Below are 16,106 nucleotides of genomic sequence, written 5' to 3' on the forward strand. Positions count from 1 at the left end.
CCCATCAGTGAGGAGACTAGTGAGAGGTTTTAAAAACCTCATTTTTATGTTTCTGTCGTCTGTGATTGTGGTTAAAATCACCAAATGTGGTCTGGCCATTTAAAAACTTCTCATAAATCATCTGATCCATTTTAGAGAGAAAAGTTTTTTTTTTATTTTAAAGACAAAAATACTAAAGAATGTGCATCAACTTTTATGTGACTGTGCTGTGTGAGAAGAAACCGATCACACCTTAATCCTAAGGTAAAGGCACCGAGCTCAAAGGATCATGGGAGAGGAAGCTGATGGGCTCCAGCACAGGTTATGTGTTTCCTGGACACACAGCTGCAGAAGGTGTGCTTGTTTCTGATGGAATCACCAAATCCTGAACTTTATTGAAAAAGTGATTAAACGAAAATAGGCTATAATCCAAGCCACGTCTGGAGTCTCACTTCACCCACACGACCCTGTTAAACATTTGTAACTCAATTCTGTTGTGTTTGAGCTGCTAGCTTAGCTCCAGAGTGTCTCGGTAAGGTTAAACTAACATGATTGGAGCATTAGAAATGGCTTCAAGGTGTGAGTTCCCCTGACTGGAGAGTACCTTAATGAAGTGTGTGGAGGGATCCTGGTCTTTCCTTCTGGCCATGTGTTAATTTAGATTACTGCATTTATTATCTGACAGCATATTGTTTAATAAATAATGCTCCTATTTTAATTCTAAATGAAAATGTAACATTCTTTAGTTACATATTTATTTCTCAATTGAAAGTAATATATCAGGAACATATTATTTTACATGTAATATTTTTCTTTGCTGTATTAATAATTGTAATAAATATATGTACCTAGTGCAAAACCTTAGCTTATATAAAAATGGTATTTAAATAAAGCAAATAAGAGACATACGTCTTTGCAAAAATGCATCTCTAGGAGCTGTGAACAGTAAACATATGTGAGGAGCAGATCGATTGGTGGCGGAGGTGAACTCAGACGAGTTGGGGAGGTCTGGGTGTGCAGGGGAGTCGCTGGGAGTCTCTCAAAGAGGAGATCTGAGGGACATTTATAGGCAGGGCGCATGTGGAGGACGACGGCAAATGCTATTCCTCAATTATTCACACAGTTTAAATGGCAGCTGCTGCAGGGTGTACACGTGCAAGTGTGTGTGGGTTTATGTGTGTGTTTGCGTGTGCGCGTGCGTGGGTTTGTGTGTGTTTGCATGCGCGCGCGTATGTGTAAGCATATGTGCACGTGTGTATGTGGCGCTGTAAATGAGATGTTTTTTCTAATTATGATTTATTTCGAATAATAATTTTACAAATATCTGAAAGTGGTTTTAGAGCTTTGTGAAATGCGGAGGCATTTTCACAAGATATTTGTTCTCCATGCTGATAATTAAGTTTTATTAGGTGTAATTAGGTTTAAGCTGCACATGCTATTATGTGCTTTGTAGCTAATGTTTGAAACTTCTTGTCAAAAAAGCTTAAATCATTGTGTGCGTGTGTGTGTAGCCCCAAGTCAGTGGGGTTGTGTGAGAAGATTTAATTTGTGAAATAATTAGCATTAATGAATTTAAAAGAAAATGTGTTATACCCTTGAATAGGTTTTTAATAGTTTATTAATACCTCGATATTAAATCTAGTTACGTATAGGTTCTTGTCGTAATACTATGAAAATGTTGTTATTTGTAATGCGTCACTGGCTGTTACTGTCACAAGGCTGCCCTCTATCTGCTGGTAGTGGAAACGTCCTCTATACACTGGTGCGTAGTACACAGTCATTCTGTGTACTGGGTGATGAATTTAGAGCAGATAAACAGGGCATGTAATTACATTTTAGTACATTTTCTACAAACTTAATATGTTTTTCATTCTGGAAATCACTGAATATATGTGATGTTAGGAACACTGATTATTAGCAAATTAAATTAATTTATCTAGTGAAAATGGAGCCATTATGAAGAGTATTAAATGCTTTTGGTTATTTATCTTATAAACAGTAGACTACATACAAATTCCATACAAATGTTTCTGGCATTTCTGACCTATTTTATAGCACATATCAGTGTTTAACCACACGGTGGGGATCTGGTGCTTGAATGAACTAAACTCACTCTCTTCTGGGGTGTGTGTTTGTGTGCGTCTCTCCATGTGTGTGTGCCTGAGTCTGTGTGTATTAAATTTAGCTGTCACAGCTAAATTGTTCCTGTTATGGGAGAATAGATGAGAGGAATATTTGCCCAAATTATTCATTAATCATTTCGTAACCATAGGCCTTTAATTAAATGTAATGATATATATTAAGCTAAAAGCTGTGTATTTATGAGCTGGTTATTTTCTGTTTGACTTGTGGGCATTCTTTACATGTAATCCTGGGATGTTATTGTTGTCAGTGATTGATTACGTCTTTGGAGAGCTGGTACAGCTGGAGCTGAGCACACGCATGCTGTCAGCTGTCAATCACTCCTGTAATTGATGATCTGGCCAATCCTGTGTCTGCTCAACCCCCTGCCAAGGAAACTTGTACTGTATCCGCTCAGCCCGGCCGGCTGTCAGTCAGAGCACAGAGCCCACACAGGCGCACTGTCAGTCAGGGCCCGGGGTCACGCTGCATCAGGCCATCTCTACCGGCCGGGCCGGACCAAATCAATTCTGGTTTTGTTGCAAATGAGTTCGCCAAGGCGTGGGTCTGTATTCCAGACGCCCGTCCGAGTGAACGTCTTTGCAACCGTCGCGTCTCTCTGTCTCAGAACGGCCGGGACGGTGGCGGGAGACAGAGACCGGGAGACAGAGACCGGGAGACTGCCGAGAAGGAAGGGGGGGGGGGGGGGGGGGGGGCTCCCTCGGGGGGCGTCCAGGTTTGGAATTAAAGGTGGAGAGTGTCCAGGAGGGGAGGAAAGGAAGCCCGAGGCGGAGAGCCCCTGAGGTCAGGCCTGAAGTGAGCACCGTAGCACACAGCCCACCACTGATCTGCAAGTGCTCTGTGCTCCAGCCAAAGACAAGAAACCCACGTTAGGCAGCCGCCCGGAATATAAATGGAGCGGCTTTTTATGGCGCTGTTATGTAACTGGGTGGCACTCTGAAAGCGCTACCTGTGGGGGGAAAGGAAAGGGGCACTACCATTCACACACCCCCCCCCGCCCCCCCCCCCCCCCCCCCCCCCCGCCTCCCCCAATCCTGAAGGTCACCGTCTCAACAGTATAACTTTCATAATCACATTATCGCACTATTCACTGGGTGGCATTCACTGAGATTTAAGATGAAGCAACAACAGGTCTGGCTCTTTCAGTTTGTGTGAACAGCCCCCTAAATATCCCATCTAGATACATTCATCACTGTGACTAATCGCCACCCGCATAATACTGTAATATTTTCAGCCCTGCGAGCAGACCTGAGCACAAAACAGTAGTCACCGCCGCTTCAAACCCTTAAATTAAAGCAGATTAGGTGGTGCTTTGTTGAAAACGGGCCTCTCCTGTAGCTCCTTTCAGCCCCGAGTCCTCGCCCTGACGCTCCACCGCGTCCCGCAGCGGGGCGGGTTTCAGGGCGTCTCTGCTGGAGTTTGGGGAAGTGAGAGTTGTCGAGGGTTCGGGAGGAGAGCGTGACTTCACCCCTCCTTTGGGAACAATGATGGTGGCCCCTGTTCTCTGCTCCTCCTGAACCGTGGAGTTGTGAGAATCACCCTCACTCATCTGAATAGATTTGTTAAAGGCCCCCGATGGATGGGAGAGGCCAAGGCCTGACAGCCTGGGGCTCGTGTTCAACGCTAGCCCAATTGGAGGTACCTGGCATGGGGCCGGCCTCCCCGCCGCTTCCCTTCCCCCGCTCCTTGGCCTCCGTCACGCTGAGATAATCAGGTTTGTGTGAGTAGTATGTGCTCTTTTGACAGTCATCATCCCCTCATTGATCCCATTACACCCAAGCCCCCATTGTTCTCCAAAGTGTTTGAAATGCCTATTGGAGGAGAGGGGAGGGGCGGGCTTTTCTCAATCCTGTCAATCAATTGGGACATTTTTCTCACTGTTGCCATAGTCCAGGGTGAGAGGTCAGAAAAACGGTGAATGAGAGCTGACGAAGCGATAATAATGGTGTATTTGAGATGGCCCTTTCAGCACTGGATTCCCCTGGCACGCTGTCAGACAGCGAGTAAATGAAGACATGTTTGGATACCATGGCCATGCTGAGAGGGTGAGGGGGAGACACTGGCGTTTGAAAGCTAAATAGGCTTAGGAGAATTTTACCCATGAGTCTCGAGGAAACCCCCCCCCCCCTCCCCTCCTGAATTTGTGTTCCTTTGGAGACTCTTTGTTCTTGCGCTCATAAGCTTTACTGAGGACCTAGAACGACCTGCCTGGATTGACACGGGTCTCTAAGGGTTTGTTTTCTTAGCTGTGATTCAGACTATCAATTGTATGGTAGTCTTTTTGTTGGAGAATGAAAGCTGGTGGTGGTGATTTGAGAGAGTGAAAAACTTTGAGATGAGTGCGAGTGAGAGCGTGAGGACAGGTGTGGGCTTTACACAGGCTGCAAACTTCTACCGCTCCCAAAATGAGAAAGATCTGTTGTAAACATAGAAGCACTGGTCAGATGTTTTCTGTAACTCTTTAACAGCTCCTACCTCTGACATTCATCGCTTGTTCATGCGTCTTGGTTGGAACGAAACATAAAGAGCGAAATGAATGACCAAAAAAGTGTGATTGAACTCTGAGGATCTTCTCCGGAGATCTTAAATCGCAGAGGGTGACCACTAAGCACCTCCAATCACAGAGTGTGAAGAGAGATGAGACTCTTAGCCCGCCAAAAGGGCAACTGTGCAGACAAGAGCCACGCAAGCCGGTGTCGGCAGGAGGCCGCTGCTTGATTTATGATGGCCCCGAGCTTCGATAAGGCACGATACAGTTTCCCCAATAAGCCTTGTTATCTCCAGCCTGGTGTCGTGCCGGAGAGGCGGGCTCTGTGCGGCCGCGAGTGCATTCATCACCGCTGGCTTCTCCGCACAAGCACTCCCTCCTCCGCACAAACACTCCCACCGCGGCTCCGGACGCTCACACACACACCACACACCACTTCCCTTTAGAGGTCTGTGTTTGTTTTAGTGAGGTAAATCATCCATCTTGACTGCAGCATTCCGGGCCATCATAAACACGCACGCACGCACACACACACACACACACACACACACACACACACACACACACACACACACACACACATATATATAAAACAATCTGAGCTTGGTCCCCGTTCACATCTCCAGAGCCTTCTGTCTGGCCCCCCTGTGGCCACTTGGAGACTGAAGGAACTCTTCTAATGGTATGAAAGTAAACTTTCACCTAATGGTCCAACGCATCAGAGCAGTCCCCCGAGGAAAGCAGATTTCATGTACTGACGTCCTGTGGATTATTATTAAGGTGAGTAATTGACTTAATGAGCACAGGACTTGAACGCAGGGATAATGAGAAAATTATGGAGTAACTCTGATTTTGTTTCAGGATGAGACGCTACAGGTATATCCTGTGAGTCCCAACTCTGTGTTAAAAAACTCAGGGCATGAAGAACAAATGAGACTGACCTTGCCTGTGTGAATCCAGCCTCTTTATGAAGGGAGCGTAACCCAATATGGGTTCTTCTCTGAGGTAATAAATCGGCTTCACTTCACTGTAATTGCAGTCGCACAAGACAAAGTCGCATACGACAGGTCAACAGAAAAGAGTTTGTGTGGATGAATTAATTACAACTGAAGGTGTTTGTGTGAATATGTGTGTGTGTGTGCGCGCGCGTTTCATGCATCACAAGGCAAAGAGAACATTAACTTCCAATTGACCTGTTATGTCTTCTAGTGTATTAGGTTGTGGCTTCCCCCTCAGAATAATTACCAACCTATTAGTTCACAGTCTATCAGTTAATGTGTGTTTGAAGTGTGGGCAGAACCTGTATATTTGAATATTAAATGTATGTGTGTTACTGTGAGAAGATAGACAAAGACGTGTGAGCAGACACACATACCAGACACATTTCATGACAGTATGACATGTATGACAGTATTAAACTTCATTACCAAAACTTCATTGACTGCAAAATGATTACAGCTGATAATCACCACCTATACACTCAAACACACACGATCATGCTTACGTGTGCATTCCCACCCACCCAGACTTATGCACACGCACACACACACAAACACACACACACACACACACGCACACACACACACACACACACACACACACACACACACACACACACACACACACACACACACTCCCAGTCTGGCGGGGGTCTCAGTAATGGAGTCATTACAGGCTTCAGTGGTTTGAGGACTTATCACAGGATACAGGAGGCCTATGGGGAGGGAAAAAAAATCAAATGAGTTCGACCAGGCGCACAAAAGAGCATTTCATTAAGCCTGAGCCAATCAGCGGAGGACAAGTATACTGCATGAGGCAACCCTCCCTCCCTCTCTGGATCGGCTCATTTATTAAAGAGCAACTAATGGGACTGAGTTTAATGTAAACCGCACTCATCTGTTTGAATGTGGTTTTTAAACGAGCCATTATTCCGCCCGTTCCAAAGACACCGCACGGTTGATCTGAGATACGTCACCGTCTGCTTCTGCCCCGGGGAGGTCACGGCGCCTTCTTAACACACTGCCGGTGCTTATCTTCTGACTGTCACCACACGTGCGTGTGTGTGTGTGTGTGTGTGTGTCCTCTGCATCTTCATCAGTGACATTTTTCCTCTTCAATGTCTTCAGCTTATCTGCTTCATGACAGCTATCATTTAATGACAAGATCATCGCCTCTTCACTGTCCTGTTGGGAATGAGATGGACGGCCAGGATGAGGAAAGCCGTCCCAGATCTGGACGGGGGTGGGGGTGGGGGGGGTGGGGGTGGGGGTGGGGGGGTGGGGGTGGGGGGGGGTCATACGATCCCCTTTCCACCCTCCCTTCCCCAGTCAGTGCTTTATGTAATTGAGTCAAATGGGGCATATTAACCCTAGCCAGCTTGGGATAGAGTGTGCCATTGATCACATAAACAGTTGGCAGGTATCCTGTTTCCTGCCCACACCCCTCCCTCACCCCCTCCCTTCTGAAGTGGACACGGATGCTGAAGGTTGCCGTCCCCCAGAGGAACGATCCCCTGGAATTATAGACTGCCAGCTCTCCAGGGACATGAGCAAGTGGTGCTGTATTGACTGCTGTCAGTCTCTCAGCGGGGGGTCAATGGCCAGGCACCCAGGCAATTTACTGGCCCGGCCTGAACGTCAATGGCTCGATATCGTCCAGACTCAGCCTGGACAAAGGGAAGAGGATCGCTCCATTCATCAGCAGTCATATGCTGCGAAACGTTGCTGGGGGCTTATCTTAAAATACAGCTGTAGGACGCAGGCAGGCCAGAAGTAAGACAGGCTCAAATGGTGTGGTGACAAGCTGCTGGCTCCTTGTCTAAATCATCAGCGAGTCATCTGTGTCATGGCGTATCCCATTACTAAAGAGGAGGGGGATGTGTAAATGGAGTTTGAAACATAAAGAGGGTGTATGTCATGGTGCAGGGTTGGTGAAGGCAACCTTGGTGGTCAGTGTCTTTGGGGGGTCCTGACAGTGTATACGAGTGCGTCGTCCAATGACTGAACACTTCCATTAGAATACATCACAGTGGAAGCAGTTGAGGAGGTTTGTGCAGCTCATAATGCTGTTACACTTTCTTTTATCGTAGGTTTGTATGTGGAGAAAAACTCCAGACACTTAATCCTTTATCGGTTAGTCAGTGATTGATAGCGCGCACAATTGCTCTCTTCAGTAGTGATTCTTGTCTTTGTGGTGAAAAACACTCGTGTGAAACAATGAAAGTGAAACATTTGTGCCAGTTATTCATTTCTCAAAGGTTTGTCTATATCAGAATTTGTTGGTGACAGACAAACTGACGGATAGAGAGTGCGAGAAAGTGTGTGTGTGTGTGTGTGTGTGTGTGAGAGAGAGAGAGAGAGAGAGAGAGAGTCAGTGGTGGTGAAGTAAAAATGTACAGTATTCCTCCACAGGTGTTTTCTGCTAAAAGCCTATCGATTGTCTCTGGCCATTATGGTTATGGTCAGTCTCCCTCAAAAGCTGCCTGTGTTCTCCTCTGCATGACTGGAGCTGTCATTACACATTTCCTTCAGAACTTGCCATTTTCAGTAGCTTCAACTCTCCAGCTTTCTCTCTCTCTCCCTCTCCCTCTATTTCTTTCTTCCTCTCCCCATCTCTCTCTTTCTCTATCTCACACTCTCTCTCACCCCCACTCATGTACATGTCTTCAGATATGCCTCATCATAAAGCACAGTAGAGTAATGTACAGTATAGCTGCCCATACACAAACACTGAAATGTATTGTGGGATACAGAAAACAAAACAAGTCACTAATTTGCCACTGATCAAATTTGCCATTTTCATGTTATAGTTTAAAAAGCTATATTGCACATCATAGAATAATCATACTTTCCACAGTTGCTGGTCTTCTTTGGTCAGACTGCTCTACACAGGACTGCACGTTTGCTCATTATTAGCTGATATGTAGGATCTCCGGCAATTAATTCACTCACAATAGCATTTTACATTCCTTCTAAACACCCACAAGATGTTTACATGAAGTTACATAAACTGTCCAGAGGGTGGCGCTTAGATCCAGGAAGTTTCATTCGCAGCGACAAACACTAGCCTTTCAATCACAATGCTCGTAAGTAAAGCGAAAGATTAAACGCTGTGTTCGATGAAGAGATACTTCGTAACATTTATATAGATTAAGCATTGAAATTACTTTTTGTTATTTTATGTTTGTGTGTGTGTGTGTCTGTCTGTGTGTGTGAGAGAGAGAGAGAGAGAGAGAGAGAGAGAGAGAGAGCGAGCGCATGGGTCCCAGCGGAAGCATGATTGAATGTGGGTGAATAATACATGTGTGGTGAGGGAGTAATGATGCAGCAGTGATGGGGAGGAGAACGCTGGCTCTCACCGGGACACGGAGACACACACTCCACACATCGCCTGCTCTCTTCACAACCTTGGCCTGCAAAACAAGCCAAGCAGACGCACAAAGCCCAAACCCTCCAGGTCTGTGCAACCTACCACAGATCCGGAGTGGATATTTAAGTAAGCTTTATCTTACCTTGTCTACCAAATCTCGCAACGCGATTTTTTTCACAATGGGTAAAAATCAAGACTGTCGTAATTAGCTATTGTGTAAAAACGAAATTCATTTCTGTTGTGATTCTTAAGAGACTTAATCTTTATTTATTTTAATGGCACACGTTTATATTTGTTTTCTGAAAGCCAGACTTTAAAACCGATTTTAGATGTATGAATAACTCAGAGAAATGAGACACTCCATTATGAGATTATCTTCAGTTGGCTGAATTTGGCTGCTTTCATGTAGTGTTCTTTTAGTCTTCAGCTTGTGGGATACAATGGATACACATTCAACTTGCTTTAAGTATGTTTAGAGACAAATTTATGAAAACATGCTTAAACAGAAAAAAAGGCCCAAAGACCTCAGAGGGTTAATGGAATCTACGAATAAACCCTGTCACGGATAATATAGGGCCATACATATAACAGAGTAGCATTAACAAAAAATAAACAAACAAAAAACTTTACATACCCTGGGTCTCATAATTCAGCTGGATTATAGATATACAAGTTCTGACTATGACACTTTGGCAATAAGCATTATTGCCTCAGACAGGAAAGTGTGCTTCATGTGGAAACAAATTAATTAGAAAGAAAGAAAGATAAACAGAACTCAATGTGTGACATTTATGTTACATTAATGTTTGCATTCTTAATCAACAAATCATGATGTTTATGATCTTTTGGAAGTAACCATAACCTTGCCTGTGCGTGTGTAGGCCTTCTCTCCAGACATTCAGAAGTTCAGGACTCTTTCCCGCCTGAGTCTGTCAGAGAGAGGGTTCCTGTGTAAAGTGGGGATAAAGTGTCAGAGATCACTTGACTCGGGTCCCCCTGGTACGACTCTTCAGGACCGGAGACCACGAGTACAGACATGGTCCCTGTCCCATCTCCTCCCTGTCCCCCCCTCTATCTTCCATTTTCTGCGTGGTTGAACCAATCGTCTGCCTGAGAGCATTCTCTCCATCCCCACGGACCGTCCGGACCGAGCAACAAGAGCTGGTGTGCTTGAGATGGAGAGATGGAGAAAAGAAACAGAGGGGTTGCAGACTCCAGAGAATAGTAATAGTAAAAATTGAGAATGGGTAAGTGGAAAGCAGAGGTCGGAGGTCGGAGGCCGAGGGTCAACCACGTGAGGATTTAACCTTTCCTGTGTTCCTCGGCATGCCAGGCTAGGTGTTCAGGTGAGCAGCTTCTAGATCACAAAACTCCAGTTCCTCCTCTTCCAGAGGAGCAGAAGAAGAGAACCCCCCTCAAATGAATGACGTTTAATTTGCCTCGTGATAAGAGTGCTCATGTATTGAACAAGTGCCGTCGTCTGTGTTTTGACTAGGAGTGGAAATAAATCTTTCACCCAGGCGCACCGCTTCACTCGAGTCTGACCAAACAAAACGCTGTCTCTCACAACCGCTGGCAATTTGTGTTTGCCCGTAACAATGAGTGACGGCCACTGGAAGATATCTCCAAACATCCACCTCAGAGAACCTCACTCGGTGAAGAAAAGAGTTGGATTATGATGTGTAGATGGCGTGTGTACACCCCAGATGCAGCAGACTCATTCGAAGAGCTGCCACTCCAATACGAACATCTTGAGACACGCAAGCAGCTTCACACAGGTCTCCCTTCTAATCTCAAAGCCTCCACACCCCAGAGGAAGCACCTACCGTCGGTGCCTCTACAGGGCAAGGTGGTGCTACCTTGCTGTAGCTGCATCCACACTCTTCACCCTGGTCCTTTGTTAGCAATTTTTTTTCTCAGGATAGTGGAATGCATTAATGTCATTATTTTTTTAACTTCCTGAATATTCGATTGCATGCTAACATATTTATACTGTGAGAGCCTGTTTGGGCAAAGACTGGCTCTGAAGAGTGCGCTTTCTACTGCACATCAATCATTGATTTATAGTGCACCTCATGAACACAAAGGAGCCTTTTTGTCCACAGAAATGTGCTGTTTCTTAGTAATGAGATTGTGCTGGGGGTGTCATTCCTAACCCATCTGGAAGGACAGTATCAAGTGTGTTTAGTCATATTTTAGCACAGGCAATGGATGCTTATTAGAACACGTCTTGTCCTGAAGCGTTAAAAGTCTCTTTGAAGGGTTGTTTTAGCTGTTTGCCCCGCCGCATTAAGAGTCGATCTGGACAGCTATCGCTGCATTAACGAGGGACTGAGAGCCAGGCAGGGCGCTATAGAAAAGTGAAAACGATGTCCATTGATGTCTGACTTTTTACTCTTCGAGTTCAAATAATGCCTTTGAAAGCAAACCATATATGCATTTTTAGTTTTCAATTATGAAAATTAGCACAGTGTATGCTATTTTAGCAAGGAGGTTCAAACACTAAAAAAATCATGATAAAAGAAGGAAGGATTTGTGAGAACAAGTGACAAAATGACATGTGACTTGTATTCCAGGGTATTCTGGATATGTTAAATGTTGGGAAAATGTGTTCGGAGAGTAGAACGATAAGGCGAGTGTGTGGAAAACCCCGCCTGAATCATGCACACTGTATCCAGTCCTTAGACAGGACCATGGGAAGAGAGAGCGTTATGCAAGCTGGAGTCTGGACAAACGAACCTGCAGAGACAAGGAGGTTCCTGCTTACGGGGTGGGGGGGATGTTAAAGCGGGTTCCCTCATCTTTTATGAGGAGTCTGGAGCACCTCCTAGACTTCAGGAAGTGTTGAGTAAATGCATAGAAAGCTCTTCATCCATTATGTATATTAAGTGAACTGTGACATGCCGAGACTCTTAGCTGCAGCCGTGAGAGCACAGGGAGGAGAGTCCAGAGAGGAGATCTCAGATGTCACGTGACATCGCAGGTATTTCTTCATCTTGAAAGATTAACTTAGGGATAAAGGATTTATTTTGTTAATGTGCCTAAATGCTCTTTAGGAAAAATGTGAAATAATTGGACTTTCATCCAATATTTTTATATTTTACTCCAAATTGGGTCTTGGTTCATTAAGGATTGTTTTGAGGAACAAACTCCAGCTCTATTTGGGATATCTGCGACACCTTATTATTGCAACCGCTCTCTCTCTCTCTCTCTCTCTCTCTCTCTCTCTCTCTCTGTTTCTTTCTTTCTATGTCTTGTCTTTCTATCTCTCTCCTTTTCTTTACTTGTTCATGTGCACAGTAAAATGTTTAGAATCACTCTCTCGGACACAGCTGATATTTTACAACATCTGCAAAGTGCTACAATTTTAACTTTTCTTTGAAGTTGGTACATTTAATCAAAAATAGTACAGCTCAGTAAGGTTCAAGGAAAGAGCAAGCTAAATTATAAAGTATCGCTTTACCACACATCATAAAAGCAAACAGACATTAGAAAACAAAACATTATAAAAGATTACAGTGCAGAGCTTAGACTTTAAATGGTTGTCATGATGTTAAGAACCAAACTAATAATGATTCTGTAACGAAAACCAAAATAAAACATCACTTTGCTGTTTTAATACTCATCTATCTTTGTTGAGATTAAGGCCCGAACGATCAGACGTTCTGTTTTATCATCTGATATCCGACTGTCATGCAAGCACATTTACTGTTGTCGTACATCACACCCCAGGTTGTCGCTACTGATAGGGCTGATTTCAGTCTTAAAACACGCCGAAAAATGTATTTCTGTACCCAGTCAGAAGTCAAGCTGTATACCAAATTACGCTTCTGTGTTTACCTCGTTTTGATCATTTGAAAACACTTTATTTGAATAAATGTTTATAAATGTTTTAAAACGTTGTTTCCTGCAGAGAACCACGCTGAAAATGTTATTAATTTGTGTCGAAGTGTTTTAAACTAAAAAAGGCAATTATGCTAATCGCATCTCAGTAGTCATCAATCATCCACAATCGAGCTGTCTGTACTAAAGTCAGATTGGTGATTCGCTGCTAGCAGGCAGGTGTTCCGGTGAGGGACGCGAACACGTCCTCATTAATTTGAGCGAGACCCCGAGGCTGTACACTTGTCTGGAGACTGCACCCTTAAAGCGCGTTTGAAGACACGGGAGAAGACTGTTCCATTTAGGCTCCCCTCTAAATCTAAGCAAATTTCTTTCCATATCCGTACATTAGATTATTTTTTTATATGTTTCATTTTAAACAACCGGCATTAATAGTATGCAAGTGTTTCTGCGGGTTTTTTCAAACTTTTTTTCAGTAGAGTATTGTATGGTACAGATCAGCATGCAAAAAAAATATTAAAGGAATTTACAGTCTGGACCTTTAAACCCGCGCCTCTGACGTCAGAGGCAGTGGTTTTAAAAACAAAGTGCATCTGAGACGTCGTTGCTATGATGTTTTTTCTTCCTTCCACCGTAAATTGAGTTTATGCCACAGAAAGGTGATTTCAAATTCCGTTGCACTACTTTTCTTTTATTTTTTTAAGACGATATTATCTCGAGCCAACGAGAACACAAAGATATTGTAGTGTGCATCAACTATGGACGGAGCAGAGCGCATCTCTCCGGCTGCGGGAGCGGATTACCTACAGCTGCAAGAAGATCGCAACTGATAAACTGATGACCCTGGGTGCGCCCTTAGCTTTGAGATGCCCGTGTCCCTTCGTGCTGGAGTTTTATCTTAAGACATGTCATACACACAGTTTGGCTATTCATACACAGCAGCTCCGCAGGTAAGTCGACCCAATGCATCCGTCCTATAGCCACTTGGAGAGGAACTCTGAAGTGACTTAAACAGTCCTTAACTTTTGTGATGCATTTTGAGGAATGTTACCACAACTTTATGTTTAACTATCTGTGTTAATTGATATGTTTCTAATCATCAACTGTTTCCGCATTAAACAAAAATCCTAATATAACAGTTTGTATGGAAAGTTATCTTATTGGTCTGCCCTACAGCTGCTGTTGTCGTCTAATACTCTGGGTACCTGCTATGAGTCTGGTACCGGTGATCCCGGACTGACGGCCTCCCAGCAAAACTCGCTTTATTGCCCGGTATACGAGAGCAGGCTCGTGGCCTCTGCCAGGCACGAACTAAGCTCTTCATATGGGAACGCTTATACCAAGAACCACGGATATGGGTCTTACGGTTCATACGGATCGGAATCAGCTTCCCTCTACTCTCTGGTGCGCGTTTGACTTGTGGTTGTCAAATGTTTTGTTAATGTTTTTAACTAAAGGATCCCTAATAATATAAGGCAATACAAATGTGCAAAGAAGATGTCAGATGTAGCAGTAGCCTATGAGTGTTGTCTGCTGTTTGATTCTTTACTGGACTTTAATTACACACTTTTAATTACATCGTAAGTGGGGGAAGTTGTTTGGAAAGTCCAGATGTGCAGCGTGGCCCTGTTAAAAATATTATTTTTAATTATTTTTTTCTGTGATAGGGCGACCTTGGCGAGAAGGATGGAATAGAAACAGCACGTGCAAAGGTCACACAGGGGCCAACGTATTACCCATGCGATTACCCATTTGGACAACATCAATATGAAAGATATGGGTAAGATATATTATTTATCCTTAATAAAATCGGGTTTACTTATGTTTATGCATGCGTTATGGCACCAAACTTGTCAGTGGCGTACTTAAGAGCATGAATTCCATGTAGGTACGGCTCAATTGACGTTAGCACAAGAAGGAAGAACGCTACCAGAGAAACCACCAGCACTCTGAAAGCGTGGCTTCAGGAACATAAGAAGAACCCATATCCCACAAAGGGTGAAAAAATTATGCTGGCCATCATCACCAAAATGACCCTTACCCAAGTGTCCACGTGGTTCGCCAACGCTCGCCGGAGACTCAAGAAAGAGAACAAAATGACCTGGTCACCGCGCAACAAACCCTCTGGCGAGAAAGACTGTGATGAAGACTGCCACGACGTCCAGGGGTCACAGGGAGATCCAGTTAAATCCGAGAAGGACTTTAATGGTTTGTAATATTTCATTTTTGAAAGTTAGCATGAATCCTTATTGAACGGAGCATTGCAAAGTATTGCATTCTTTGAATATTGACAACTTGTGTTGAATTGCGTTACTGTTTCTTGATTTCAGACAACACAAGGGCGGACGACGCAGAACTGCCGCAAAGTGATCTGGAGGACTTTGATCTAACGGAGTCGGACGGCTCGGAGTGCGAGCCAAAAACACCGTTTGCCATGAGCACGCGCTCAAGGCCACGGGATTGTGTAAACAGTCGCTTCAAAGAGCCTCTGCTATCGGAGACGTCGGAGACCTCCACGAAGTACGTGTTTAAGGCCCGCTCAGAATCGGATGGAGATAGCCCATCTGCAAAGATGTTCTACTCACAAGACGAAGAACAGCCAGTCGAGACCAAACCCAAAATTTGGTCGCTTGCACAGACCGCCATATCATTAAACCACACCGACTACCCATCATGCATGCATAAAGGTCGGCTGATGAGGTCACCCTCTGCCACGTGCCATTTAGACTCATTAGATACAGTAGAAAAGCAACAAGACTCTCCGGTCTCCAATCTTAGAAACTGGGTAGAAGGCGTGTTCCACGATCCGCTATTCCGACAAAACAACTTAAACCAAACTTTCTCCAACTGTTCAGGTGTATGGACGGATTCCAGCTGCCTAACGTCGGACAACAGCTTTCACGGACTTCCAGAACCTGTTACCTCACCCAAGCTAGCATAATCATCTGGAATGTGGAATGTTTTTAAAGATATTAAGTCATGATGGTATTTATGAGTCTGCAGAATTGATTGTGTGACATATTGTCTGTACAGTACAAAAGTGAAAAACCAACGCGAAGATTTATGTTGCGAAGCACAAGCTAGCCTCTAACTAGACATATTAGAATACTGGCAACAGCAAATGTGGAATCTGGTGAATCATACATTTGGAATTTAAAGTACCACCGAAATTAACATAGCTTTAGAAAAAGTGACACGTTACCACCTTAACAAACTGCGAAGATTTTATAGAGTATGTTGACCAGTAATCACTGCTGTATAATAGCACACTGCACAGATATGCCTA

The 16,106-nt window shown here is 44.2% G+C and overlaps 1 protein-coding gene and 1 long non-coding RNA gene across 2 annotated transcripts; both read left to right on the plus strand.

The window, feature by feature from the left end:
• The first annotated feature begins 8,661 nt into the window (after positions 1-8,661).
• LOC143516200 (uncharacterized) lies at positions 8,662-12,848 on the plus strand. Its single transcript, XR_013131601.1, has 3 exons — positions 8,662-8,693; positions 8,827-9,103; positions 9,859-12,848. It is a non-coding gene; the product is annotated as an uncharacterized LOC143516200 (long non-coding RNA).
• A 146-nt stretch (positions 12,849-12,994) lies between these two features.
• Positions 12,995-16,079, plus strand: irx4b (iroquois homeobox 4b). The gene is made up of 5 exons (XM_077007768.1): positions 12,995-13,770; positions 13,997-14,224; positions 14,488-14,600; positions 14,709-15,028; positions 15,151-16,079. Exons 1-5 carry the CDS (start codon positions 13,726-13,728, stop codon positions 15,759-15,761), a joined length of 1,317 nt encoding a protein of 438 aa, XP_076863883.1. The 5' UTR covers positions 12,995-13,725; the 3' UTR covers positions 15,762-16,079.
• Positions 16,080-16,106: the final 27 nt, after the last annotated feature.

The sequence above is a fragment of the Brachyhypopomus gauderio genome, chromosome 6 (assembly GCF_052324685.1).
Source record: "Brachyhypopomus gauderio isolate BG-103 chromosome 6, BGAUD_0.2, whole genome shotgun sequence".
NCBI classification, from domain to species: domain Eukaryota; kingdom Metazoa; phylum Chordata; class Actinopteri; order Gymnotiformes; family Hypopomidae; genus Brachyhypopomus; species Brachyhypopomus gauderio.

Bases quoted from the DNA above. Each gene is read 5' to 3' on its own strand.
- irx4b (XM_077007768.1), top strand. From the start codon at position 13,726: ATGTCATACACACAGTTTGGCTATTCATACACAGCAGCTCCGCAG. The intron at 14,225-14,487 runs GTGCGCGTTTGA...TTTCTGTGATAG, and splicing joins CAGCTTCCCTCTACTCTCTG to GGCGACCTTGGCGAGAAGGA. The intron at 15,029-15,150 runs GTTTGTAATATT...TCTTGATTTCAG, and splicing joins ATCCGAGAAGGACTTTAATG to ACAACACAAGGGCGGACGAC.